The sequence below is a fragment of the Enhydra lutris genome, unplaced genomic scaffold (assembly GCF_002288905.1).
Source record: "Enhydra lutris kenyoni isolate GAN:26980312 unplaced genomic scaffold, ASM228890v2 scaffoldscaffold8, whole genome shotgun sequence".
In the NCBI taxonomy this organism is placed as follows: Eukaryota; Metazoa; Chordata; class Mammalia; order Carnivora; family Mustelidae; genus Enhydra; species Enhydra lutris.
In genome coordinates this window covers 2,482,715-2,508,944 of record NW_019154092.1, presented here as the reverse complement: position 1 = coordinate 2,508,944, position 26,230 = coordinate 2,482,715, and the positions used below count along the sequence as shown (strand labels likewise).

The window sequence follows — 26,230 nt, the reverse complement described above, 5'->3', positions numbered from 1 at the left end:
AAAAATTAAACATATACCTCTGTAGTCGTGCCCTTGGGCGTCTATCCCAGAGGCATGAAAACTTACATTCCCACAAAAACCTGTACATGAATGTTCGTGGCAGCCTTATGATAGCCCGAATCTGCGATCACTTCCAAATGTCCTTTATGGCATGAATGGTTGAACAGAGATACCCATACCATGGAATACAACTTGGCAGTGAAAAGGAAAGAAGAGCTACTGATACTCATTAATTCCTGGATAATCTTCAGGAATCATGCTAAATGAAAAAGCTGGTCATCTTCTAGAGCTGCCACTTACATAATATTTTTGAAGTGACAAAATGTTAGAGGACACCTTAGTGGTTGCCTGGGGTGCCCAAGGGGGTAACACTGGGTGATGCTGGGGGATCCCTGTGGTGTTGGAACTGTTCACTCTCTTGACTCCTATATGGCTGAATCTGCCCAGGTGAGGAAACTATAGAGCTTCATATACACACCCACACAAATGAGCATACATTTTGATTGTGTCGTGATGTTACAATTTTGTAAAATGGTACTGTCGGGGAAACTGGATGAAATGTACAAAGGATCTCTCTGGATTAGTTATTTTATTTTGTTTTTTATTTAAAGATTTTTATTTATTATTTGACAGACAGCGATCACAAGTAGGCAGAGAGAGGCAGGCAGAGAGAGAGGAAGGGAAGCAGGCTCCCTGCTGAGCAGAGAGGCTGATGCGGGGCTTGATCCCAAGACCCGGAGATCATGACCTGAGCCAAAGGCAGAGGCTTTAACCCACTAAGCCATCCAGGCACCCCTATTTCTTTATTTTAAATAACAAATTTATTGAACTGTAATTCACATTCTTGTGGCTCACACATTTAAAGTGCAACATTCAGTGATTTTTTTTTTTTTAAGATTTTATTTATTTGAGAGAGAGCAAGTATGCAAGCACACAAGCTGGGGGAGCGGCAGGCAGAGGGAGAAGGAGAAGCAGGCTCCTCCCGGAGTAGGGAACCCCACAGGGGGCTCAATCCCAGTACCCTGGGATCATGATCTGAGCCAGAGGCAGACTCTTAACTGAGCCACCCAGGCGCCCCAAGTTGTGATTTTTAAGCATATTCAGAGTTGTGCAAGATTTAAACACCACAATCAATTTTAGAACATTTTCATCACCCCAAAAGAAACTGCACCACAGAAAATCTTGTAAATGTTTGTTCATATCAGCATGATGCATAACCACCAAATGGTGGAAACAGTCCAGATCTCCATCAACTGATGGGTGGATAAACGAAATGTATCCATATTGTGGAATACTATTAGGCAATAAAGAGAAATGAAACTCCCGTGCAACCCTGGTGGACCTTGTAAATATTTTGTGCAACCCTGGTGAACTTTGTAAATATTACTCTCAACAAAGGAAGCGAGTCACAAAGACCGCACACATACTGTGAGATTCCATTGATAAGAAATGTCCAGAGCTGGCAACTCCATAGAGACAGAAAGTAGCTCAGTGGTTGCCAGACACTGGGCCTCTTGGCCGTTTGAAAGGCTTAGTTGGCCCTTTTCTCTCCTGTCGTCGGAGTGAAATTCAGAGTAATAAGGCCCATAATCAACGCAGACGCTGCCCCCCGGCGCCTCGGGCGGTCTCTCCCGAGCAGAGCATCGGGCTCGGGCGCCTGTGGGGGCCCCCGGGCTGTGTGCCCGCCCTCCCCGGGCGCACGCCCCGCCTGACTCGCCGCTCTGCCTCCAGCCCAGCTGCAGCTCCAGCAGGTGGCGCTGCAGCAGCAGCAGCAGCAGTTCCAGCAGCAGCAGGTGGCGCTGCAGCAGCAGCAGCAACAGCAGCAGCAGCAGCAGCAGCAGCAGTTCCAGGCCCAGCAGAATGCCATGCAGCAGCAGTTCCAGGCCGTGGTGCAGCAGCAGCAGCAGCAGCTCCAGCAGCAGCAGCAGCAGCAGCAACACCTGATTAAATTGCATCATCAAAACCAGCAGCAGGTACTAGGTGCCCCGGCTCCCGTGCTCAGGCTCCCTCCCCCTCCATCCCCCACCTTGTGGTCCTGGAGCCCTGGACACGCACCAGCCACAGCGCTGGGTGCAGGGGCCTGGAGGCAACCACAGCTCCTCCTGACGCCCGGCACCCGGGCTTCCTCTGCTGGGGGCTTCCTGCGGAGCCAGGGGTGAGGAGGAGATAGAGGCCTCAACTTGTCAGGAGGGCGCTGGGATGGCACAAGGAGGGCTTCTCTGTCAGGCCTGGTGTCTGGCTGCGGGCCTACTGTGTGCCGGGGTGGGGGGGCACTGGATCCTTGGAGGCTTCTGGGTGCCAGCGGTTCCTATAGGAGTTAACCGAAGCAAGAAGTGAGAAGAGCACCCCAAGGTGCAGGAATGCCTGAGCCGTCCTGTGAGCATGTTCCTGTTGAGTACTCGCATGCCTCCTGTTTTGTCTCTGAGTGTTTTGGTGTCTGGACACAGCTCGAACCAGACCTCATCTCTCCCGTGTGTCATGTTAGAAGCTCTGCTTATTAGAAACTGTTTTCTTCCTCCCATGGTTGGCAGGCAGCATCTAGCTGTATTAAGCATCCATTGTCAGGTCTGCTCTTGGTTGAGGGAGGGAAGACCTGAGGGGAGCCCTCCCCTTGCCCACCGTCCCCTGCCTTGGCTTACTGCCTCTGTTTCCCAGCGGCCACCCTCCTGGGTCTCGGAGGCCCCCTCCCCCAGAGCTGATTGTGGTCCTCAGTCCCACTGTTCTCATCATCCTGGAAAGCAGACGTTGGCTGTCTTCCCAAGGCTCATACTGTTGCCCACTCTAGTGACCAGACAGGCATCCCTGGGGAGGCCTCCGAGGTCTGCAGCCACCCAAGCATTTACCCCAGCTTCCATGGGTTACGTAACTAAAACCCTCTGGATCCTTCCCTCGCACCTCCATTCTCTCAGACTCAGGTGCGGCCAGTGGCCAGGGCGTGGGCACACTCTCAGTGTGTTCCCGGAGTCCAGTGAGGGCAGCCCAGGCAGGCTCCCCCGGCCGAGGCTGACACAGAGCCCAGAGGCTGGTGGGTTGACCAAGTCTGGCTCCTTCTGCCTATAGATACAGCAGCAGCAGCAGCTACAGCGGATGGCACAGCTGCAGCTGCAGCAGCAGCAGCAGCAGCAACAGCAAGCTTTGCAGGCCCAGCCACCGCTCCAGCAGCCGCCGATGCAGCAGCCCCAGCCTCCACCCTCCCAGGCCCTGCCCCAGCAGCTGCAGCCCATGCACCACCCGCAGCACCACCAGCCGCCGCCACAGCCCCAGCAGCCACCCGTTGCTCCGAACCAGCCATCGCAGCTCCCGCCGCAATCACAGACCCAGCCTCTGGTGTCCCAGGCTCCGGCCCTCCCTGGACAGATGCTGTATGCCCAGCCACAGCTGAAACTCGTGAGTACCGTGGCTCGTGGTGGGCTGCAGCCCTTCTCCTGGTGCGGCATGTGGCTGGCAGCTCTTTCTGGGGCTCCGTGGCTAGAGCCAGCATGACCTCTTCAAGCACTGGGCCATAGGAGACTCTTCCCCATGCCAGCCTCAGCAGCCAGCTTGGTAAGGGAGTGCGTTCCAGGAGCTGCTGGACCCTGCACGGAGGCACCCCTGCTGCTGGGCAGCCGTGTTCTTCCAGGCAGTCTGTCTAGCGTTGGCAGCAGCCATGCACGGCCTTTTAAAACTTGGTGAACAGGTGGACAGCAGTACCCGTGTTCTTGCTGTGAGGGAGGGTATGCGGCCTCGGTGAGCATCACAGCGGTTTGCTAAATAAGAATTATTATGAGCAAAGATCCCTGTCATTAGCGCATTTTTGAGGAAACGTGTTGTTAGAAAATAGTGTTACTGTCAGTCTTGTTATATATCTCTGTGCAAAAGCAAATGCGGTCAGTGACATTTACACAGAGGACACAGTATTGGCGTCAAATTGGGGAACTTTTTTCAGCTCATTTCCTTGGTTTTCGTGGACTTCACTGGTTTTGATTTATTGAGTGGAGTGAGAATGGGCCATGCTTTGAACTGAGTGGTGGGCAGATGGGAGACCCAGAGGGCCAGGCTGGAAGGCTGGGAAGGGTTGTAAGGAGCAAGGTATGGTCACACGTGTCACCTGGGGACCAGCCCTGGTTTCATTTGAGAATTAGGGGTTTTAAGTGGGGCTCTCACAGACCATCCACATGGTTGGCCCAGAGGTCGAGTAGGCTGGGCTTTGCACTTGGCCTTGAGAGCCATCACTTTGCTTGCAGCAGTAGATGGTAGTTGTGGTGGCTGTATGGTGACACCCCAGTGGGAGGGTCACGCTGCTCATCATAGTCAGGGGAGGTGGCACCTGGCTCAGAGCCAGGCTGGATTGGCACATTTCTAATGAGATAGGGGTAAGGCCAGCAGGGTGACATCAGAGCCAGCGTAATCAGGATGACCCTGTCCCTTCTCAGAAGCTTCGAGATTCAGAGCTCCCGCAGAGGTAGTATCCAGATCGTATTCTCCCTTCCTCCCTCAGGTGCGAACTCCTATGGTGGTGCAGCAGCCGCAGGTGCAGCCCCAGGTGCAGCAGGTGCAGCCCCAGGTGCAGCAGCAGACAGCGGTACCGACAGCACAGGCCTCCCAGATCGTGGGCTCTGGAGTGCAGGTGAGGGCCTTTGCAGCCAAGGGCTTCCGTAGTTGCTGGCAGGTGCCTGTCCATCTGTACGTGGAGCTGGATGTCAGGTACCCTCCCGTGAGGGGCCTGGTTGCATCAGGGGAGGTCTGGGAGCCAGTGTCCTCAAGGTGGCCAGCCTGGTACTATCCCAGCCCCGCCACCTCTCTTCAGACGCCGTCCAGCTTTCCCCCTTCCCTCCTTCTCTGAGAACATGTGTTGGAGAGGATAGCGCTGTGGTCTCAGCCTCGCCTCAGCTTGGCGCGCAGGGCCGGTAGTTGGTGTACGGTGGCGCTCTGGAAACGGAAGAGCGCCCCCAAGGTTGGTACCCGGTGCCGGTGGATGGCACAGGCTTGTGCTGCAGCTCCTCGCCCAGTTGGCTGCCAGAGCTGGCCCCCTGTGCTGAGAGGCATAGCTGAGGCCCTCTGTGCTCACCCTCTGTGTATTGGATGTCAAGGGGGCAGAGTAGGCCTTGCCCGGCCTTTCCTAGCAGAGGCCAGATTCTTGTTGGTGTTTAGGGTTGCAGATCGGGCCTCGTGATTTTTCCACAGACCCCGCCCCCCACAACCTCCGCCTGCTGGTGCCAAGGAGGGGAGACGTCTAGTCTGGGATCTTGGTTCTTTCTGTCTCCACCTGGCAGTGGGAACACTGGCTCAGGAGAGAGTGTTGGCTTTAGACAGAACAGACCTGCTAGGTGCAGTGCCACATATCAGGTTCTGCCCAAGCTGGGCTGTCCCCAGCACGCTGCTGTGCCCCTGCCCTGCGCACTACCTCCAGGTCAGCCCAGCTCCGTGGCCGGTAACAGCACATGTTGAACGCTTCTGGGATACTGTGTGTTCTCTTAGTGTCTGATGACATCTCATGATGGACGTGGCTCAAAATTGGTCCTGTCTGGTCCTGGCCACGTTGATCCAGTCCATGGGAAGCTGCCTGAAGGGACGTGTGCCAGCAGAGGGACCTGACGTGTTTGCATGTAGCTAAGCCCTAAAGCAGATGTAGTCTGTGCACTCAGGACCCCACACTGAGCCCGTGTTTAGGGCTGTTCTTCCTGGCGGTTACCCTGCTCTGCTTCTGCTGGAGGACCCAGCCCAGCCAGCATGAGAGCTTGACTGCGGGCTCAGTCACCTCTAGAGTAACCTTGATGTGTAACCTTCCCCACTCAGTGGAGTTCTGCTAAGGCAGAACTAAGGTGGGCCCCGGATTCTTTTTTTTCGGCGGGGACACTGGGAAGATGGTGGGACTCTGATAGCTGGGGAGGATGCGGGGGTCATTACTTGAATGTTTGTGGGAGGGTTCGCTTTTATGAGGCATGTGCCTTGAGGTTTTTCAGGAGTGATGTCCACCTCTCTCAGGTGTCACAGATCAGCCTTAGGGAGCGGGCGAGAGGCTCTGCCCTGTGCTGTGTGGCCATGTGGTGGGATTCCCAGGTGCTGGTGGTAGAGGGAGCATTCTTGAAGCCCAGCTGTGCACAGTGTGCCCTTCTGCTGCGCCTCTCAGCCTAGTGGCCGCACCCTGAGGGCCTCTGTGGGTGGTCTGTCTCAGAGTTAGGGCCTGCATTGCTGTGTTGTTCTAGTAGCAGCAGGGTTCCTGGGGTGTGACAGACCTTCCCGGGGGCATCTTTGAATTCACAGCCTTCCTTTGCAGCCTGGGTTGGCACAGTCACAAGACAAGGCTGCAGATACTCTGATGCAAATACTTGATTTTATTTATTATTTTTTTTTAAGTAGGCTCCACGCCCAACATGGGGCTTGAACTCACAACCTGGAGACAAGAGTCATGTGCTCTGCTGACTGAGTCAGCCTGGTGCCCCTCCCCTATAATTAAACACCCTCAGTCAGTGTTACTTTACACTGAACACCTATGAATGTATTCTTATGTCCTTACCTAGTGTCTTGTTCTTGGACCCTGAAATGATTTCCAGTTTTTTGCTGTTTAACTGATAATGCATATCCTGATGCATGGCCAGGTTCTGGCGGTTCTGTGAGAGAAGTGCTGGGGCCAGGGCCCTGAGCACGCAGCCCTCCGTGCCTGGTCTTTCCAGGCAGAGCAGAAGAGAGGCGCCTCTTCACGCTCGCCAGTGCCATGAGTCTGACGGGTGACTAGGGCTCTCAGCCTGGGGTGAAGGTTAGTATTCTGGTGTCCCAGGAAAATTGGTGAACCCTGAGCCCAGGCTCTGTTTTATCTGACATTACTTGTGTAAATGAAAGATGATGTCATCATCACCCATAATGGAATGTACTAGAATACGACAAGAAATGCACTAACTTCCTTTTCTCCCCTAAACTTTATCTGTGACTGTAGATAAATCCAGAACACAATGTGTCTCCGTTTCCAAAAATACTGAGGCTTTTGTCTCTTGACCTTCTATTCTGTTAGTATATGGAAATTTAGCTACAATTCTCAAGTTACAAAGAATTGTCCTCAAAGCACACTTCCCTGACGTGTGTGCAGGTAACCTGGCTGCTGCACAGTGATCTCACACCATGCCTTGGTGCACTACTCGGACCTCGCTCTCCTCTTCCTGGGCCCTGTTGCCCCGTGTCCTGCGGGGAAGCAGGCCTGTAGCCTGCACGGTGGACTGTGAATTCCTTTCTGAGTAGAGGTTGTTGGTAGTAGTGAACATTGATGCTTGTGAGAATGCAAGGAATTGCTGGTTGTCGGCTGTGGGGCTCATGTGATCCGGTAAACACTACCGATGTGTTTTCCATTAGGATTTGTGGTTTAAAAAAAAAAAAAAACGAACTTTCCCTCTCAGGAGTTCTCAAGTTACGAGAAAAGCAGTCAGTGGCGAATTAGATTTAAGCTTTTCATTCCTTATTACTTCAATTTTTTCCTGGAAAAAGTTTCCACCTCTCTCATCCCACCTGACTGATTTCTCAAGGCCTTTCTTCCCCTGGAGGGGGCGCTGCTGAGTTGCCGGTGGGCTCCTGTGAGTGCAGTACTGGTTGTAAACGGACACTGTTCACTGCTGCCCCAGCTGACCACTGGAGAGCCAGTCCCAGGGACCCTTGCTTTCGGCCCTACTCTCAGTGCAGGCCGTAGGCCCTCCAGGGGAAGATATGCCTGTTTCCCCGAGTACTCTGTGAGTGCTCGCACACCCCGCCAGTGTCCCACTTTGTGTCTCACGGGCTGGTGGGCTTCATGGGACTGGGCCCGAGTTTTGGCAGACACCGGGACAGTGGCTTCCTGGCCTCCCACCCTGGCAGGTTCTTTGTTGTGTGGCTGGAGGGGCATCCACTCCCCAGCCCAGCAGGTTGGCATCTGCTGCTGCTTGTGTCACCCCAGGTGGCTGCGCGTTGTGACCCGTGGGTGTGAGTGTGGAACATGCATGTGATGCCAGGGCTTCTTGGAGGAGCAGGCCTTTGTCCTGTGTCAGAGCGCTGTCCCTGGCATACCTGCCGTAGGGACTGAGTGGCCATCCGGCCGCACTGGTCTCAGGGACCAGCTTACAAACCTCCCGTGACAAAGGTTTTGGTTGGGGTTTTTCTCGGATCTGCTTCCTTTCTGCACCCAGCCCTGCTATTTTAGTTGGTTTCATCCTAACGCTTGTGAGTGCATGTAGACCCTGCTCTCTAGGGCCCAGGTGCAGGCTCCATTCCCCGACTCTGAGCCCAGAGCTAGGGTGCCAAGGCCACGGGCAACCACCAGGTTCCCATTAGCACAAGCCAGGCCCAGATTCACAGCTGTGCTCAGCCTGACTCGGTACCCATATGCTTCTAGAAGTATATGTGGATGAGGAGAGCGGTTCCAGAGCATGCTAGAGTTCTGGAGTCTGCAGTCATCTTGTATGCTTAGGACAGACCTGACTCGCATCCTTTGAGAGGTGCACCTGGGAGGTATAGAGTGCCAGGCTTCCCTTGCCAACCCTGCCGTGACTGTCCTCACAGAAGGAAACCAGTTCTCTGAAAGCTGCCCAGAGGCCTGAGGAGAGGAGGGTGGTTTGAGTTCAGGCCCTCAAAGGCATTTTGATCAGCCATTTTGACTCCTGAAAAGGAGAGGTGCTGTGAGCTGGCTTCTGTGGACTCTTCTGTTTTAACGGTGGTCGACTTCTCATAGTAACTTTAGTGGAGGGCTCTCTTTCTGAGTCTGGCGCCAGAGCCTAGTCTCCCAGAACCGCCGCCATGGCCAGTGAGATTGGGCCCTGAGGGTTCTGTGGGCTCGTCAGCAGATCAGAGGTTTGTTGAAGGAGTGCAACCAACAGCACAGAGAGGTCTGGAGGCAGCATTCTTGGAGGCTCCGGTGGGCTCTGGATGCGTGCACAGGCCTCAGTGTTGTGGGCGGGGACATCTAGGCCAGGCTGCCCTGAGCCCCAGAGACCCCTCACCCTTGGGCACTCCCTGTCTCAGAGGCTACACACCCCTCTCCACTTGCCCACACATTGTGTTTCTTGGTGGGATCGCTGTTTTCCCTCTGACCTCAAGACGATCACCACAGCCTTGGCCCCAGGTGGGATGCATGTAAGAGCCCAGTTCCTGCCCACCAGACCCCTGCTGCCACGCAGTCAAGCTCCACCCCTTTGGGCAGATAGCCCTCAGCACAGGTGTTTCTGGGGCAGCACCGAGGGCCCCCAGGAAGCTCAGGGTCCTCTGAGCACCTTCGTGAGGCCCGTCGTGATCGCTGCTGACTTCCTTCACCATGATTTTCAGAGTGACTTACCAACCTCACGTGAGCTGGGTTTGGCTTATGTGGTGCAGGAGTGAATACCTGGGTTTATTTTCATTTCAGTGTTTTGGATAGTTTTGGTATTTTCATTTGCTGGAGAAGATGGGAGCTAACTTTCTTTTGAAGAAATTTAATGTTTTAGGGGTGCCTGGCTGGCTCAGTTGGAGAATTTGACTCTTGATCTCAGGGTCATGAGTTCAAGTCCTACATGGGGGGTAGAGTTTACTTTAAAAAAAAGTTTTTAAAGTTTAGTGTTTTAGATAGTTATGGTGGGGTCTTTTTCGTGCTAAAATGAAACCAAAGGTAAGCAGAGAGGCTGGCTTTCTTGAGCTGTGCTGTTGATACTGTAAAATCATCAGCCATACATAGGTATTTACTTTTAAATTAGTTAAGATTTAAAAAAACTAAAAATTCAGTTTCTTTTTTTTTTTTTTTTTCTAAAGATTTTATTTATTTGACAGAGATCACAAGTAGGCAAAGAGGCAGGCAGAGAGAGAGAAGAGGAAGCAGGCTCCCTGCCGAGCAGAGAGCCTGATGCGGGACTCAATCCCAGGACCCTGAGATCATGACCTGAGCTGAAGGCAGAGGCTTAACCCACTGAGCCACCCAGGTGCCCCTAAAAATTCAGTTTCTTACATTGAAATTCAGTTACATGTCAAGGGCCCAGGGTGCCATGAGGAAACCAGTGGTTCCTGTAGTGGACAGCACAGATTATAGAACAAGTCGGTCTGTTGTGATGGAAAGTTCTCGGGTACTGTGCTGTTCTACAGTTTACTAGGTGGAGTGTAGAATTTACTACATGAGCTCCTTTCCGGGTGTCCAGAGTCTTCTGTGTGCATCACACTTTTTCAGAGAGCTGAATTCCTGGCTCTCCCATTACCGTACAGCATCTGGAATTCTTCCGTGGCATAGTCATTTAACAGATTGTTGTCATGTGCATTCTGTGGGCCAGGCCCTTTTCTAGGACTTGGAGAATAAAGTGGTAAAAAGGTTCCCTATTCTGATGGGCTTCCCATTCTAGTGGGTTTGCTGTGCACACCCCAGAGTTGCCACTACTGTAAGGTGCCGTTCCTCCTGTCAGGCAGCTGCACCTGTAACCCTAGCAGATGGGCCTGCCCTTCCCCGATGGCCCATGTGCAGGCACCACTGTTGCCGCCCAGGAGCTGGGCTGTCCAGGCAGGGTGGTCATGGGCTGCCGGCCTCGGGCCCTGCATCACGCCACCACCGCCACTGAGACAGGGGCAGGGACCTTCCTGAGGCCGAGGCACTGCCATTTGGCAGCGTGGTCTCTTGTAACCCTTCTGCCTCCTGACCCTAAAGAGTTCCCCCAAATGTGCCAAGAGCAGTTTCTCACTGACTGGAGTGTGAGTTCTTCGGCACTGGCCTCCCTTTTGGTAGTCATTGCATGGTGGGAGGCAGAAGTGGCTGGAACCTGCTGGTCAAAAGGCCTTCTGACAGAGCTCACTGGAAGAGCGAGTTTGTGCGGCAGGACGGTGGGTCCGTTAACTGAGGTGGCGCGGAGGGCTGGGCGGCGTGGAACCCGGGCGCAATTCCCATGACCTAAGGCTGCATGGGGTCCTCCGCACGACCCCTGGCTCAGGGCTCCATCCCTTGCTGCCTCAGGCACCCCCGGCCCCATTACCTGCGCACCTGTCACTAGTGAGTGTTCCTGTCCTGGTCCCTTTGATTGTCAGTTCTGTGACCTTGAGCTGCTTGTTTTCCTATCCTGCAGCCTCTGGCGTAGTATCCATCGGGGATACTGAGGTTGGGTTGTTGGGTGTGGGGGAATGACCTTGGCGTCAACACGTGGCGCTGATTTCCATAAGAATATGTCCCTAGCATGGTGAGTATGTGGTACCTGCCAGGCCTTGAATTACTTCTGTCTGTGGACTTGTTCATTCTCACTGCCGTGGGTCACAGGTTACGCATTTAGGAGAACCCCCTGTTGTCACCCCCCTCAGTGGAGGTAAATGTCCACCACTGGGCCCCCGGCAGTGCTTCAGGCCAGAGAAGTCACCACCCCCTGTAAAAGGGGCCCAGACACTCCATTAAATCCTCGGCCCAGGCTCCACAACTTCTTTTTCCCACCCTGGCCTCTTGGTGGGGTCCTGGCTTCCAGGGTCAGACCTGCCCCCCACACCCTGCATCCTTCCACCCCTGCGCCAGCACAGGCACACTGTGGTCATTTGGCTGGTCACAGACCTGGGTCCAGAATCGGTGTGCAGCTGCTCTCATGTCTGTGTCTTGCTGATCGCGTCCCTTCTGAGAAGAGCATGCTTATTCTGAAGATGCTTCCTTACAGGTCAAGGCTGCCGCTGCCGTCCCGTGGGTGCCCCAGCGGAGCCTTCGGCAGCCAGCTGCTCCAGGCCCTGGAGTGAGGTGCTTCAGTGCCTGCAGCACCTGTCTGCCTGATTCCTTCCTTGTGGCAACAAACGGGGTCAGGAGAACAGGCGAGCTAGAAGGCCTGTTCTGTCAGCCCTTCAGGAGATGGGGCTCTCAGACACTCTCTGCCCCCGGCCCTACAGCGTGTCCCATGGCTGTGTCTTCAGACTGGGGGAACACTTCATGACTCCGACGCCCATGACAGAGCAGGATTCTGTGCTGGACACGTGCTGGATGCAGTGCCCTGCGTGGGGGTCCAGGGGTGCAGGGGTGACGTGGGGTCCCTGGCAGTGTGAGCAGGTGGTGCTATGGTGGGGTCCATATTCGTCTTTGCTCTGGGGACACATCACGTACAAGGGCCAGGAGGATGGGAATGTTCCAGGGATGTCTGGTGGGCATGGGTTGTCCCAAGATGGCTAGAGGCTATGGTGCCACCAGCATCCCCTGAGGTATCTTCATTGCACTTAGCTCCCCAGATGAGGCCTGCTGCCCCGCTGCCCAGCATCCTGGCCCTGCCACTCCCCTGTGCTCCGGCTGTGTCCCCTCTGCTTGAACCTTGCCTTCCCCCGCTCCTGCCTTCAGGCTGTTGTGCAGGGTCTCTTCCCAGACACTTGTCCTTGCTCCTTGGGAGAGTAGATGGTGCTGAGATGCCTGAATTCCTCTGCTAGCCGTGTGACCTTGAGCATGTCCCTTCTTAATTCCCACTTCCCCTGTGTGATATATAGGTGACAGTGGGCGGGTACATTAGTGTCACATGGCATGTGCCAGCCACTGTGACCATCAAGCCTGTGCCTCTGGCAGAACATGCATGGGGAGGGAAGATGCAGAGCTAGGGCAGCGGTGCTCCCCTCTGGGGGGCTTCATACATCACTGGAGGTGCCCAGCTGTCTCGCTTCTCTCTGCCCCAGCATCAGCCAAACGGAACAGGGTCTCTGTCTCCTTAGCCACTTTGGTTGGCCATTGTTTTCTTGACAGAGACCTTCAGGTTGCGACTCCTTGTCCTGCGTGTGTCTGTGGCATCTCAGGATCTGGGAAGCATATGAGCCCTGGGCTGACTGGGGAAGGGATCCTGAAGGCCTGGGGAGGGGAATGTGTGTGTTGCCAACAGAATCAGGCGTTTTTCCAGAGGCGCTGTCAGATGTAAAGAGATTTGGATTGGATGTCAAAAGCCTAGGGGTTTTCCTGTGGTGGCCTGGAGAGTGGCCTGGGGTAGCCTGTGGCTAGATGTAAGAGACAGGCTCGTAGGAGGAAGCAGAAGTGTTGAGCTTGTGCCCAGGTCCGGGGCAGGCTGCTCTTGCCTGTATCTTGTGGACTCTAATGCCCAGGGGAGCCATGTATGCTCCATGGAACCCAGCAGAGGGTGTGGGGAAAGTGCCCTGTTTCCCGTGGTCGCAGTGCTGAGGGCGCCTTTTAAGATACAGCTTCAGACATTTAGGTGGGAAGTGAACTGTGCAGTGGCCTTCCCCTTGCAGTGGCTTTGTGCTGGCCATGGTGCCCTCACATGTCTCATTTCCCTTAAGAGAAGCACCAGCTTTACACTACAGACAGGAGCTGAACACCTTCTAGAAGGGACATCTGCTGGAGCAGAAGCTAATAAGGCTGGGGCTCTTCCCTGGGGCAGGTGCGGGTAGGTGAGGCAGGAAGAGGGCACATCAAGAGGCAGTTTCAGGGGCACAAGGTGGTGTGTGGCAGCAGGTTGGGGAGAGAGAAAGGGGAGGTGACAGTGGGGCCTTTGTAGGAAATCACTCCAGGGGAGTTCCCAGGCCTCGCAGGCTGAGCCCACGGTGTGGAGGCCCCAGGCCTGTAGTTCTCCCTCCTTGGCACCATATGCTTCTTGGCATGGGCTCTTCTGAGATGGCCTGTTCACCTTCCTAGTCCTGGGAGTTTGTTGGGTGGATTCTGGAGCCTCTTGTCCAGTGCCGGGGGCATGCTGCCCGCCCTGGGACTCAGCGTAGCCCAGCACTGAAGGCAAGCCCTGCCTAGGAGAAGCCTGCTGCACTCAGTTCAATTTAGCTACCCCAGGCCCTGTTTCTGCCCTCGCTGGCATCACTGTGAATCACCTGGGACCTATTGCTTCACTTGGTAGAACAACCGGGCCTAGCAGCTGGAGGCCTGAGCGTGCATGTTCCTGCCCCCGCCCCGATGGCAGATGAGTGTGTGGGAGGAAGGTGCAAACCCCCCGCCCCAGATGGCACAAGAGTCTAGAGTACCCTGAGACAAGCACTGGGCTTGGTCTGCAGAACTGGACAGTCCAAGAGTTGGGGGGGTTGTGGACTAGGCTCCAGGAAGCAGGCTCTGAGGGGGGCTCAGCATGTAGGAGCTTGACTAGGGTGTGGGAGGAGCCCCCTCCGCTGACCCTGGGAAGCCCTGAAACTGGCAGGGAACTTTGGGCTGGTTCTTGCTGGGCCCTTACGCTGCCATCACCATGTCCTGGGCGAGGCAGGTCTGCTCGCTCTGCCAGTCAAGGGCAGGCTGCTCAGCCACCAGACCAAGGGTCCTCAGGCCACACGTGCTGTCAGGGGCTGACACAGGGGCCACTTTGCTCCCATTAACATGAGAGAGGCTCCCACTGTGCCCTGAGAGCTGAGAGGAGCTCACGGAAGCACGTGGGAAGATGGTCCCATCTGTTGCAGGGCGGGGTCCTCACTGGCACGTAGAGGAGAGCAACACAGGCCGGGAAGGCCAGGCAGCACCATCCAAGGCCATAGGCCTTCTCTGGCTCCCCGCCCCGTCAAACAGAAACATGGGGATGTCCTATTCCAGCACAGAAGCCTGTGGACCTCATTGTCTTCCTGCCAAGGAGCAGGAGCTGCCCAGCCGGGCCTTTGTGCCAGCCGCTCATCATCGTGGACTTGTGTGTGTGGCTCCTCGGGGTGGGGCCCTGTGCCCGTGTTGGTATTCATGACGCAGGGTGTCTGAAAGAAGGGGTATTTGGGTGAGGCTGAGAGGGTGAGGGGGCTTCTGTGTGCAGATGGGGTCTGTGACACGGGGATGGGGGTGGGAGTGAGGGCGCAGCAGGAGTGAGAACGTGTGGCAGACGAGCAGGCTGAGCCCCCTCCACTTCCAGGTCAGCCAGAACAGCCTCACCATGCTGTCCTCGCCATCACCGGGCCAGCAGGTGCAGACCCCACAGTCGATGCCCCCTCCCCCGCAGCCATCCCCGCAGCCTGGCCAGCCCAGCTCGCAGCCCAACTCCAACGTCAGGTAGGCCTGGCAGGGGGTGGCCCTCCCCACCTGGCTTCCAGGGCGGGCCCCACCTTGTGCCCTAGCTCATAGGTGCACCTGCTTTTGTTTTGCTGCAGCTCTGGCCCTGCCCCTTCCCCTAGTAGCTTCTTGCCGAGCCCCTCACCACAGCCCTCCCAGAGTCCAGTGACGGCCCGCACCCCGCAGAACTTCAGCGTCCCCTCCCCGGGACCTTTAAACACCCCAGGTAAGTCGGGTCGGGGGTGGGTATGATCGGAGGCCCAGAACCCATTGTGTAACCCACACACAGACCCACAGGTGAAGGGGCTGAGATTCGCCCCTCACCATCTGGAGGCCTCCGCTTATAACAGGGTGGGTGAGCTTTAGATCCCCGCCTGGAGGGTTTGCAGAGAGCCCAGGCTTGTGGGTGGGAGCCGCGCTTACCACGTCATATCCTGTAGTGAATCCCAGCTCAGTCATGAGCCCAGCTGGCTCCAGCCAGGCCGAGGAGCAGCAGTACCTCGACAAGCTGAAGCAGCTCTCCAAGTACATCGAGCCCCTGCGCCGCATGATCAACAAGATTGACAAGAATGAAGGTGCGGCTGGGGCTGGGGCACAGCATGTTTGGGGATGGCGGGGGGATACCCCAGGCACGTGTCTTAGTGGCCCTTCTCTGTCCCAGACAGAAAAAAGGACCTGAGTAAGATGAAGAGCCTTCTGGACATCCTGACAGACCCCTCTAAGCGGTGAGCTTTGCCTCCAGGTTCCTGGAGGAAGGATGGCGCTCTGCCCACGTCCGGCTGCATGGTTGGCCCAGCCTTGAATGGGCGTTTGGTGGTGATGTGGAGTTTAGAGAAGGGGCCTTAGGGCTCCACTTACGTGTATCTGCTGGGGCTCCAAGCCCCTGGCCCCCTACCTTTGCGCTGCCCCTGACTTACCAGTGGTCTTTGGCAAGTGACTTCATATCAGTTAGCCCGTCTGCAAAAAGGGGCAGCTGTGGCTCACTCACCTTGGCTGGGAAAATGAAACAAGACGACCCCTTGAGAAGCACTTATAAGGCAGTGGGGCACCAGCTTCTCGGCACACATGCCCATGCTGGCCAGTGCCAGGGCTGCTGTGAGCACCAGAGCTTGGTCTGCAGTACAGGACTGTGCATGTAGACTGGCCTTTGGGTTTGTCCCTCTCCCTGCCTCTTAGTCTGTGCTCCCTTCTAGAAGGTCTTCTCTGTTCCATTTACTAGACAAAATGCTGGAAATGGCAGACCTAGGCCTCTTGGATCTGGACCACCCTCCGAGCCCTCTTGGATTGATCCTCATTGGAATTCTACGGCTGGGGGGCAGGGGCCCAACCTCTGTCCCTCCCCACTGATCCATCACATTTATGCCCTGTTCTGCCAACCAGGATGGGGCCACTCCTGGGGACAGGACAATCTGTCCTTATGCTTTGCATCTAGGAACAGCTGGTCAATGGCTGGGGCTCCTGTGGAGGCTTGTGCTGGCCGAGGCTGCCTCTGTTCACACCAGAAGAAGCGAGGCGGGCGGTGGTTGGAATCAGCACCTGAGAGCCACCAGCGCCCCATCGTCAAGCATGGAGGGTCAGCCACATCCCTTCTCCCCACAGGTGCCCCCTGAAAACACTGCAGAAGTGTGAGATTGCCCTGGAGAAGCTCAAGAATGACATGGCAGTGGTGAGTGGGACACCACGGCCTGGTGGTGTTCAGAGGGCCGCAGGCATCTCTGAGGAGACCGGGACTCACCCCACAAGCGGGAGAAGTGTTCACAGGCAGGAGTGGGTAGAGGGGGCATGCCACTCAGCCTAGGGACCTCGCCCAGGAGTCTTCTTCCAGGTCAGGTCGGCCTTGGGGAAGGAGAGCTTGTGTGCGAACATGGGAGAGGTCACCCTCCGGCTGTGGTCCTGTGGGTGTTCCCTCCCTCCGCCAGGTTCACAGACTTGTGTACGCTTATCTCCACTGTCTCGCTTCCACTTGCCCCTGCCCAGCACGAGGCCCAGCTCTGTGGGGAGGGGCCTCAGGGGAAGGTCAAAGCCACAAAAGGCAGGCGAGTGCATCCAAGATAGCTGTATTTATCTCTCGGGGTAGAGGTGGTGGGGAAGCCGTGAAAGTCTGGCTGTGAGGATGGACCTCAGGGTCTAGAAAGCTTCCCAAGAGTGGGCTGCTGACCCCGCTGTCCTGTCCCAGCCCACACCCCCGCCGCCTCCGGTGCCGCCAACCAAACAGCAATACCTGTGCCAGCCGCTCCTTGATGCCGTCCTGGCCAATATCCGCTCACCTGTCTTCAACCATTCCCTGTACCGCACCTTCGTGCCGGCCATGACAGCCATCCACGGCCCACCCATCACGTATGTGTAGCACAGGGCTCAGGCTCGCGCTGGGCAGTGGGCCGTGGGCTGTGGGTCGTGGGCCACAGCCTAGCCCCGTGTGGTGACCATAGCTGCCTCCTCCAGAGCCCCGGTCGTGTGCACCCGGAAGCGTAGGTTTGAAGACGACGAGCGGCAGACCATCCCCAACGTGCTCCAGGGGGAAGTGGCCAGATTAGATCCTAAGTTCTTGGTGAATTTGGATCCTTCTCACTGCAGTAACAATGGCACCGTCCACCTGATATGCAAGTTGGGTGCGTACTGGGGAGGCGGGGCTGGTGCTGTGGGAGACTGAGTCCAACTCCAGCCCCAGGGTTCTGCCCCTGCCCCTGGCTCCAGAGCAGGCCCAGCCCAGGCCCGCCTGCCCCATCGGGACTCGCACTGTGCCTCCCACAGATAGGCACACACACATACCGTGCCCCGAGGCCCACCAGCCCCACATCCTTCTGGATCCTCCCACATACCTGGCCTAGGATGTGCCCTGAGGGCCTAGCCTGGAGCCCCCACACTCACCTCTTACCCCTGCGGGGGAGGCCCCCTCCCTGCCTTCCAGGTACTGAGCCTGAGGCCCTAGGGAAATGTGGAAGCCTGGGAGTCAGAGTGACCTCCAAACTTTGCAGCAAGCCTCACCAGAGCCTTTTGGGATTCGAAGAGCCCTGTTCGGAGCAGGGCTGTGAGGCAGGGCAGGTTGAGGCCTTGGGCCAGGTCACAGGCACAGCTGCATGTGTTGCAGATGACAAGGATCTCCCGAGTGTGCCGCCACTGGAGCTCAGTGTCCCTGCTGACTACCCTGCCCAGAGCCCACTGTGGATCGACCGGCAGTGGCAGTACGGTGGGTGAGCCGCGAGGACGGCCGTGGTGAGGCCTTGTGGCTGCTCTCTCGGGGCCCTGGTGGGACGGGGTCGGCTCCAGGCAACTAGGTTTCCTCTGGGCTCCCACAGTGGAGCCCACTCCTCCCCTTTCTCTGTTTGCCCCTTTTTGGACAGGAGTAGGTTGCCCAGAAATCACTTGGAGAGAAAGGGGTCTCTTTCTCTATGGTGTTCTGTCGGTCTGCAGGGCAGCCATGTGTAGTGGTGAGGAGTGAGCAGGCCCATCCACCCCTGGGGGCCTCTGCAAGGCTGATAGGGGAGCACAGAAGGAGCTAGGGTTCGTGGGGACCCATCTGGGTGACATGGCTTCAGACCAGAGGCCCAGAGAGAGCCCTGTTGATGGGGACCAGTGCCCCTGCAGCTCAGCTGGGGTGTGGGGCTGGGGTCCTAAGACTGCCCCTGAGTGGGGGTCCTGGGCTCCAGACCTGTCCACACTGTAGTTCTCCACTGATGCATGGGCATGGGAGGGAAGCCCCTCAGCTACCCCACTGTGTGAGGGAGATGGCACCCCTGCTCACGCTGGCTGGGTGGAATGCCCCAGACGACAGCCTGTGTCTATGGGGTAGCCCATTCACAGAGAGTTGCTGTGTGGCCCAGCATCAGGCCCAGCACCTCTCATGGCCCACTGCTCTGTTGCAGATGCCAACCCCTTCCTGCAGTCGGTGCACCGGTGCATGACCTCGAGGCTGCTGCAGCTCCCCGACAAGCACTCAGTCACAGCCCTGCTCAACACCTGGGCACAGAGCATCCACCAGGCCTGCCTCTCAGCCGCCTAGCCACCCAGCCGCGGGGGACTGCGGGGAGAGTCAGCGGCCTTGTCAGGGCCACAGAGGACTTGTACCTCGTGTCGGACATTTCTAGGTGTTGGCTCCCTTAGAGAGTCTGGGCTTAGATTAGCTTTCCTGCTTTTATCTTCTGCCTTGGGGACTTGCCAGACATCCTCCCACACTTGTACATGACAAGGGCAGGTGGCTGTGGTGCTGGCTGCATCAGTGATGGGGTTGGGACATCCCCCAGGGAGTCGGACATGCCACCAGCCCTGTGTGCTCCTCCCTGGGCTGCTGTCCCCTCGGCCTCTCCAAGGCCCATGTCCTTCCTCAGTAGCACGGGGGAGAACTCAGGGTCTTGTTAGGGCCTCTTATGTGTGTGCACCAGAAACACATCCTGTTCCTGTAGGGGAACATGGAGAGCATAGGAAACCCTGAAAACGCACACAGAATTCTCTGGTCACAGTTTTAGGTTCAGACCCTGCCACCATGGGCATGTGGGGCAAGCCACAGGGAAACTCCTGGATCCCAGGGCGCTGGCCGAGTCTCAGAAGGAAGTTTGGCCTGCAGGTGGTTGCAGATCCCCTGCAGGCGCCTGGGCCTCATACCTCATGGCATTCTCCCTTCAAGCCATGGGGGTCTGCTCAGCACTGTGGGGGAGCCTGGGGAGCAGGCACCTGGGTGGATCCTGTCCCTGGCACCATGCCCACTCTGGGGTCAGGGCTCAGAGCTGTTCCTGAGAGCGAAGAAGGCTCCCTGACAGGGCATCAGCCCGCCAGCCCTCTGGGGTTGAGAGGGTCCCCCTTTTCTATGTGCACTACCATGTCATCTGTGGTTCTTACAATAAATTTATTATTCCTGTGTTTGTCATGAATTTGTCACTGTGTCCCCTCCCCTCTGAAAGTCTGGGTACTACTGTCCAGTGAGGAACATTGGCGGGGCTGAGCCCGGTTCCCCACCTTGGGGATGGCCATGGAGATCCAGATCTTAGTTCACCCTTTTTTGAGTGTCAGGGCCGTAACCTCACCCAGGTTTCTGGCCAGGTTCCTGCTGCCAGAAGCAAGAAGAAGTAGAGATGAGCGCTGAGGAAATAGGCCTGGAGCACAGTCCTGCCAGGGGCAGGTGGACGTGACACTGACTGCACCCATGAGCCATAGGACGCTGTGGTTGTGGGGGCCCTTGGGGCAGGAGTCTCACCGGGTGGGCTTCCAGAGCCCCGGAGAGGGCCGCTCCCAAGGTGCCGTGGCCCTCCGTGTTGGAGGGCAGGCCCGTCAGGATGGCGCATCAGCTGTGTTTGTCAGCCTGGAAGCTGGCCGGCACCAATGGGGAAGAAGGCGTCTCGCCCTGTGCACAGGGCCAGGAACTCCCCTGCACGCTTGCCCGCCTTGGATGAGCCCGGAGTCCCAGGCACCCCCACAAGGCCCCTCCCACTGCAGGAAGCAGAGCTAGGGGCACAGAGCAGGGCAGTGATGCCTGACGGCAGTGAAGGATGAGACGCACAAGTGGAGAAATGAGCTTTATTTCCAGTCTTCAGTGGGGTAGGGTAATAATTCTTTCATAACGTGTTTTCATGTAAACGCAGAATAGCAAAATACCGAGCAAGAAAATACAGTTTCCCAGTTCTGAGACCAAGTACTTTATCTGCCACGAGTTTTGTTTATCTGGAATTTCAGTTAGCCTAAACGTATGAGAATTGTCTGTAAGTGCTATCTAGAGAGGGTGAGGATCTCCAGCGGGGGGGTTGGTCAGGGGCCTGGCCGAGAGCTGCTGTGCAGGCGCAGATGGGCGCCGCTGGCCTCAGAGCACCGAGCGGTGCAGCCGCCGGCTCTGCACCACCTGCAGCCTCTTCTGCCGCTCGGCGAAGTTGCTCTTCAGGGTCTGCTTCAGCGCCGGCAGGATGGAGCGCTCCGCCACGGGCATCGGGCTCAGAATCAGGCTGTTCGGGCAGAGAGCGGGCACTGCAGAGCCCCTGGGAGCAGGAGCCCAGCCCAGTGCGGCCCCAGGCAAAGCACAGAGCCATCTGGGTCCCAGTCCCTTCCGTACCCCATACGGGGTTTGGAGGTCACCTCAACCTCCCCCTGCCAATGCAACTCACCATTTCTTGGGGATGCCCTTGGTGGGGACCTTGGGGAGCTGCATGGCTCCCGGGTGAAGGGCCTCCTGGTCCCTGGTGAGGGAGGAGTCAGCAGTGAGCCCCAGAGGAGAAGACCTCGCTGGGGTAGGGTGGGGTGGGGTGAGGGCTGCGAGGGCTCTCACTCACTTGGGAGAGCTGGGCCCAGGCTCCTCAGGGGCAACCTTGGGTCTCTGATTTTCTTCAAGGAGGGCCTTGAGGTGTTGCAACTGGAAGGCAGGGATAAGAGGGGCAGTGGGCAGGCTCCGCAGAGGTCGGGGGGCAGATTGGGGTCCCGAGCCTCACCTCTTGGGCCTGCAGGAGGTTGGCATTCCACAGCTGGCGGATGACAACCTCACATTGCTGAATCGTGGTGGGCTTGCGCAGGTATGGAGGCAGGCTCATCACGGGGGGCTGCTTGCCCTTGTGCTGGTTGCCTGCCGTGGAGCTCGCCACTGCACTGGAGGTCTCCCCTTCTTCCTCTCTGGAACAGTCACTGCAGCAGCCTGGAACTAGCCTGCCAGGCTTGGTCTAACCACCCCCACCTCTCTTCTGGGCAGCTCCTGCTCCAGCCTGAGGCTGGTGTGGGGAGGAGGGGTGTCCACACAGCCTCCTCAGGACTGGTTCCCTTCTGCTGACCAGGGTGCTCCTGGCACCAGGTGGGGGGGCTCCGGTGCCAGCTGGGACCTGGGCCCATCCCTTCCTCCTCTCTCAAGGTGCCCTGAAGTTTCGATGTGGTTCAAGCTGCAGGGCCACCCTCAGTCCTGACCCCACACCTGTGAGCCTGGTTGAGAGAATCTAAGGACTGTGCCAAGAAGTGGAAGCCTGCTGGTTGCCCTACCCAGGGCACAATGGGGTCTCTGATTTTGGATGCAAAGTCCAGGTTCCTGGGGCGTCTGGGTGGCTCAGTGGGTTAAAGCCTCTGCCTTCGGCTCAGGTCATGAGCCCAGGGTCCTGGAATCGAGCCCTGCATCAGGCTCTCTGCTCATCGGGGAGCCTGCTTCCTCCTCTCTGTCTGCCTGCCTCTCTGCCTACTTGTGATCTGTCAAATAAATAAAGTCTTTAAAAAAAAAAAAGTCCAGGTTCCTTGCTGTTTTCCAGGGCAGTCCCAGAAACTCAGGTATCAGCCCAGTCTTGCTCTGGCCTGCCAGGTCTGCGCCTCACAGAGCCGAGCACACTTCCTGGGGTGAGCCCAGGAACCCGACTTACTTATTCCCCGACTTGGTGAATAGCAGGGTAATTTAAAGGCCAAATCACTTTGTTCCATGTCTGTGAGAAAACAGTTTTGGAGGCTGCTGTTGGCATCCTCGTGTGGGCTTGAGTCAGCACAGGGACCCTGCAGACCCCCTGGGGAAAGGGGGAAGGCAGTGCCCACTGGATGGGCAAGCCTGGAGCAAGTCTGCATTCACCGGCAGACTGGCCCATTTGGAATGGCTGAGCAGCTGGCTGGTGGCAGAGTGTGAGCTTGGTAAATGGAGCGCTGGGCCCACGGGGTCTGGGCGAGCCCTTACTTGGCCGGCCCCTGCATCCCTGGGGCTTTGTCCAGCTTGCTGTTGCGGAACAGGGCAGCAACTGGGGTCTCTTCTTCCAGGTCCATCTTCTGGGGAACGTCAGCTTTCGAGTCTTGCTTCTTGGAGAAGCTGAGCTGGGTCCGGGCCTTGCCTTGAGAGTTGGCAGCAGCCAAGGCAGTCACTGTGGGCATCGAGAACCCGTGCCTGAGTCGCCCAGGATCAGCCATGTGTGCCCATGGAGTGCCTGTCCCCTGCCTTGGTTTCCACCAAGAGATGGTAACAGAGCCCCCACTGGGGGGCTGCTGGGAGATCCAAACCCAAGGGTCTGAGGGTCTGTGAAAAGCTGGCTCCATGTACTCAGGGAAGGGCAGGGCTGGGGGTGGCCCCACAGCTGTTCCCCGACTCTGAAGCAGTGCCCCATTTTGGGCAAAATGACACTGAGTGGGAGGTCTGGGACCCAGCCTGTGCCAGTGTCCTTTCCAAGGACAATGCCCACTGCCTGCCTGGGGCCCGCAGAGAAGGGGCAAGGGCTGCTCCTGCGAGGACGCCTGGCCTCAGGAAGGCAGAGTGGGAAGAAGCTATCAGCCCCTAACTCTGCAAAGGACACCACAAGCCCAGAACTCTAGGCGGAGCCGCCTCTCCCCACCCCCCGCCTCTGCTTCCTGTCTGCTTGGTGGGGCAGGGCTTCTGCCAGGCCACCTGTGTGCCATCCCTCCCTGGAAGACCACTTAGTGAGGCACAGAGGCTCCTCTCTCTGTGTGTCGGGGGGCATCTGCCGTAGGGCCTTGTGCCCCATGTTGGTGTTCACTCCCTTTGTAGCCAAGCCCATGGGGCTTTCAGCGCCCCACATTGGCCATTGGGCCCAGGGTCCTCATGAGGCATGTGCCCCTCCCCCGACCCCGAGCTCACAGAGGGTGCTGGTGTGCTCACCTGACGTCGAATTTGAGACGGACTTGATGGAATGAAAGCTGGAACTGGAAATGCTGCCTGTGGGAGAAGGCACAGGGTCAGTTGGAGATGGCAGGAATGCCGCTTCCATCCTAGTGTCCCCAGATGCTTCCGCCCCCGCTCCCCTCCATGGATAAGGGGCCCACCGCCTGTGCCCGCCTATGTGCTCACACAGGGCCCTCCCCAACTCCGGTGAGACAGAGCCAAGGCCGGGGGAAAGGCGATATCTTGAAGGGCCATCTAGAAAGCAGTGGGCTTAGGCCCAAAGGAGCCCTGAAGGAGGATGACCTCTTCTGAGGTCCCACTGGGGACCCCTGGCATCTCGGGACTGGGACCACCAACAGGCCCTGCCACTTGCCGAGGACAGCTCACCGGAGCTGCTCCTCCCTGTCGGAGGAGGGCCCACCACCACGCCATTCTCTGTGTCCCCTAGAAAAGGAGCCCTGTACACCTCCCAAGACTGGGGCTCCAGGCTAGCACCACCCAGACTGAGCCCCAAAGGTAAGTGGGGAGAGCAGGCTGGGCTGGGGGACACGCAAAGTGAATGGGCTACTATCAGGATGAGGAAGGGCAGTGGGTAAGTGGCTGTGGGTCTCTCCATCTCGACTGCCTTCACCCAGCCCTCTTGGTCACTGTAGAGATGGCAGGGAGGCTCCCTGAAAGGACTGTGCCTTCCTAGTACAGAGCCTTCTGTGCTAGGAAGTGACGGGCCAGAGGCCCAGGGCTGGGGCTGCCCAGTGCTTGCCAGCCTTGCAGAGGGAGCCTGGGGCCTGCCATAGCCAGAATCCAAGTCAGAATCCATCAGAGCAGCAAGGCTAGGGAGGGCAGCTGCTCTGCCTGTTTCCCTGCTGCACAGACCTCAGGCCTTGGGATCCCCGAGAGCCCCACCTCTGTGCTTCAGTGCACAGTCGCCCAAACCATGGCTGGGGGCAGTGGCATCTCTCCAGGTCCCCCAGGACCCCTCCTCACTGGGATAGGCCAGTGCAGCTAGCTGGGTGAACACAAGCAACCCAGGAGCTGCTCCAGACATCAGTAACTTCCCATCAGGCACCCGAGGGCCTCATTCTTACCTTTCTTTGGCTTCTGATTCATTATTAGCTTGTAATGGAGATCTGAAAGCAAACACATGCTTCGGTCATTTCTGAAGCTGCTGCCAGTTTGAGAGAAGAGGTCTGCCTTGTCCCGGGTGCTCCCCTCCTGCTGAACCCCTGAGAGACTTCACGCATGACCTTGACTCAAAACTCCTTATGTCAAGGGGAGGTGGAGTCCTGACATAATGGGTACCCCTTGATCTCATACTTAGCACTTCAAGTAGACAGCAGGAGAAGGGTGGGGAGAAACTGAGGTAGGACTAGGTGTGTGGGGGGAAGAGCTCCAGCTAAAACATGAGGGAGAAGAGAGAGGGAAGCAGCGTAAAAGACAGGTTCCGCTTCACGCCTGGCCCATGGGGGTGAGGAGCCACAAGCAGGGCCAAGTTAGGAAGGCCTTGCCCTGAGGAGACTCGTGTATGCGGGAGAGCTGGATGGTGCTGGGCATATAGGTCCTTGATTTGGGGGCATTTAGTTTGTGAAAATCATTAAGCTGTATGCTCGCACTTTTTACTTCCACAAAAAGTTTTTTTTAAAACAGGCGGGCCTGATTCCCAGAGACGAGACAGCCACCGGGCTTACTGTGGGAAATGCCACGGACAGGCTGCCCTGCCAGATGGCTAGATGGCCCCGACGCACCCCGACCCCCAAGACCACCCTGGTTTGGGGCCGATGGCGGGGGAAGGGAGTCCGAGCCCCGCGTGGCAGGACCCGGGGTTTGGCTTGCTGCCCTGTGTCTGTCCTCCTTAAAACCCTGCGTGTTCTAGAGTCCACGCGTGTTTCCGTGCTGGAGGCACCCGAGGGCAGCAGGTCTGCGTCCCCTCGGGCCCCATTGGCGGTGGGCGCCCCAGCCGCGGCCCCGCCGCTCGGACTCACCCTTGTTCTCCCGCTTGAGGTACTCGATCTCCTCGTGGAGCTTGACCAGCGTCTCAGAGTGCTGCTGCTGCAGGAACTGCAGGCTCTTCTCCAGGTCCAGGACCCGCTTCTGCGCCTCGCTGTGCCCAGCCTGCGCGCCGTGCTGTCCGGAGTGCTGGACGACCGCGGGCTGGCGGGGGCGCGGGCGCGACGCGCCCCGAGAGCCCGGGATCCCCGAGCTGGGGGGCCGCTGCCCGGCCGCCGCCACCCCGGCGCTCATGTAGCCGCTGCTGCACGCCCACTCGGTTGCTGGGCTGCCCCGGCTAGGTGCCGCGTCGCCACGGAAACGGGCGCGAGCGAGGGGGCGGGGCGTGCGAGGGGCGGGGCTGTTTGTGGGGGCGGGGCTAGCGTCAACTTCCGCCTCAGCCCTAACACCCTGACTTAAAAGGTATCCGCCTTTAGGGTAGGTCTTAATTTTGTAAGCTTGTTTGTTTTAATACTTCACTTTCTGAATGGATGCTACGGATTACAGATTGAGTTTCTACTTCCAGTAATTACAAAACGCTCTGCTTTATGAAATGTGGATAAAATATATGAAACCACTGCCTGAAAGCACTGGAGAAGAACAACAAGCAGACAGAAACTAGACGGAGGCAGCAGCTCTTGAAAGAAAAGCTGCTTTGGGGGCGCCTGGGTGGCTCAGTCATTAGGCGTCTGCCTTGGCTTGGGTCATGGTCCCGGTGTCCTGGGGTCCTGGGATCAGCCCCGCCACGGGCTGGCTCCCTGCTCAACGGGAAACCTGCTTCTCCCTCTCCTACTCCCTCTGCTTGTGTTCTCTCTCTCGCTGTGTCTCTCTTTGTCAAATGA

The 26,230-nt window shown here is 57.4% G+C and overlaps 2 protein-coding genes across 5 annotated transcripts in view; one reads left to right on the top strand and one right to left on the bottom strand.

Annotated features, from left to right (window-relative positions):
- Positions 1-19,725, top strand: part of LOC111142727 (mediator complex subunit 15) — a 66,488-nt gene extending 46,763 nt beyond the window's left edge. For 3 of the 4 annotated variants that reach the window (XM_022496008.1, XM_022496006.1, XM_022496009.1), the window contains 12 exons: positions 1,732-1,973; positions 3,061-3,387; positions 4,478-4,606; positions 14,724-14,860; positions 14,959-15,086; positions 15,301-15,435; positions 15,522-15,585; positions 16,460-16,526; positions 17,037-17,197; positions 17,303-17,469; positions 17,949-18,047; positions 18,724-19,725. In XM_022496008.1, coding sequence (XP_022351716.1) covers positions 1,732-1,973; positions 3,061-3,387; positions 4,478-4,606; positions 14,724-14,860; positions 14,959-15,086; positions 15,301-15,435; positions 15,522-15,585; positions 16,460-16,526; positions 17,037-17,197; positions 17,303-17,469; positions 17,949-18,047; positions 18,724-18,860 — 1,793 coding nt within the window. In that variant the 3' untranslated portion in view covers positions 18,861-19,725. The remainder of the gene's footprint in view (positions 1-1,731; positions 1,974-3,060; positions 3,388-4,477; positions 4,607-14,723; positions 14,861-14,958; positions 15,087-15,300; positions 15,436-15,521; positions 15,586-16,459; positions 16,527-17,036; positions 17,198-17,302; positions 17,470-17,948; positions 18,048-18,723) is intronic. The other variant, XM_022496007.1, reaches the window with a different exon arrangement.
- Positions 19,726-20,373: 648 nt separating this feature from the next.
- On the bottom strand, positions 20,374-25,643 carry LOC111142729 (coiled-coil domain containing 74B). Its single transcript, XM_022496010.1, has 8 exons — positions 25,385-25,643; positions 24,491-24,532; positions 23,403-23,459; positions 22,473-22,653; positions 21,268-21,457; positions 21,112-21,191; positions 20,947-21,018; positions 20,374-20,820 (listed from the first exon to the last, which is right to left on the bottom strand). Exons 1-8 carry the CDS (start codon positions 25,641-25,643, stop codon positions 20,649-20,651), a joined length of 1,053 nt encoding a protein of 350 aa, XP_022351718.1. The 3' UTR covers positions 20,374-20,648.
- Between the last annotated feature and the right edge of the window lie 587 nt (positions 25,644-26,230).

Excerpts from the sequence above, each read along its gene's own strand:
- LOC111142729 (XM_022496010.1), bottom strand. The coding sequence starts at position 25,643 with ATGAGCGCCGGGGTGGCGGCGGCCGGGCAGCGGCCCCCCAGCTCGGGG. Across the intron at positions 21,019-21,111 it reads CCTGGGCCCAGCTCTCCCAA|GGACCAGGAGGCCCTTCACC; the intron begins GTGAGTGAGAGC and ends CTCCCTCACCAG. Across the intron at positions 20,821-20,946 it reads AAGGGCATCCCCAAGAAATG|GGGCTCTGCAGTGCCCGCTC; the intron begins GTGAGTTGCATT and ends TCCTGCTCCCAG.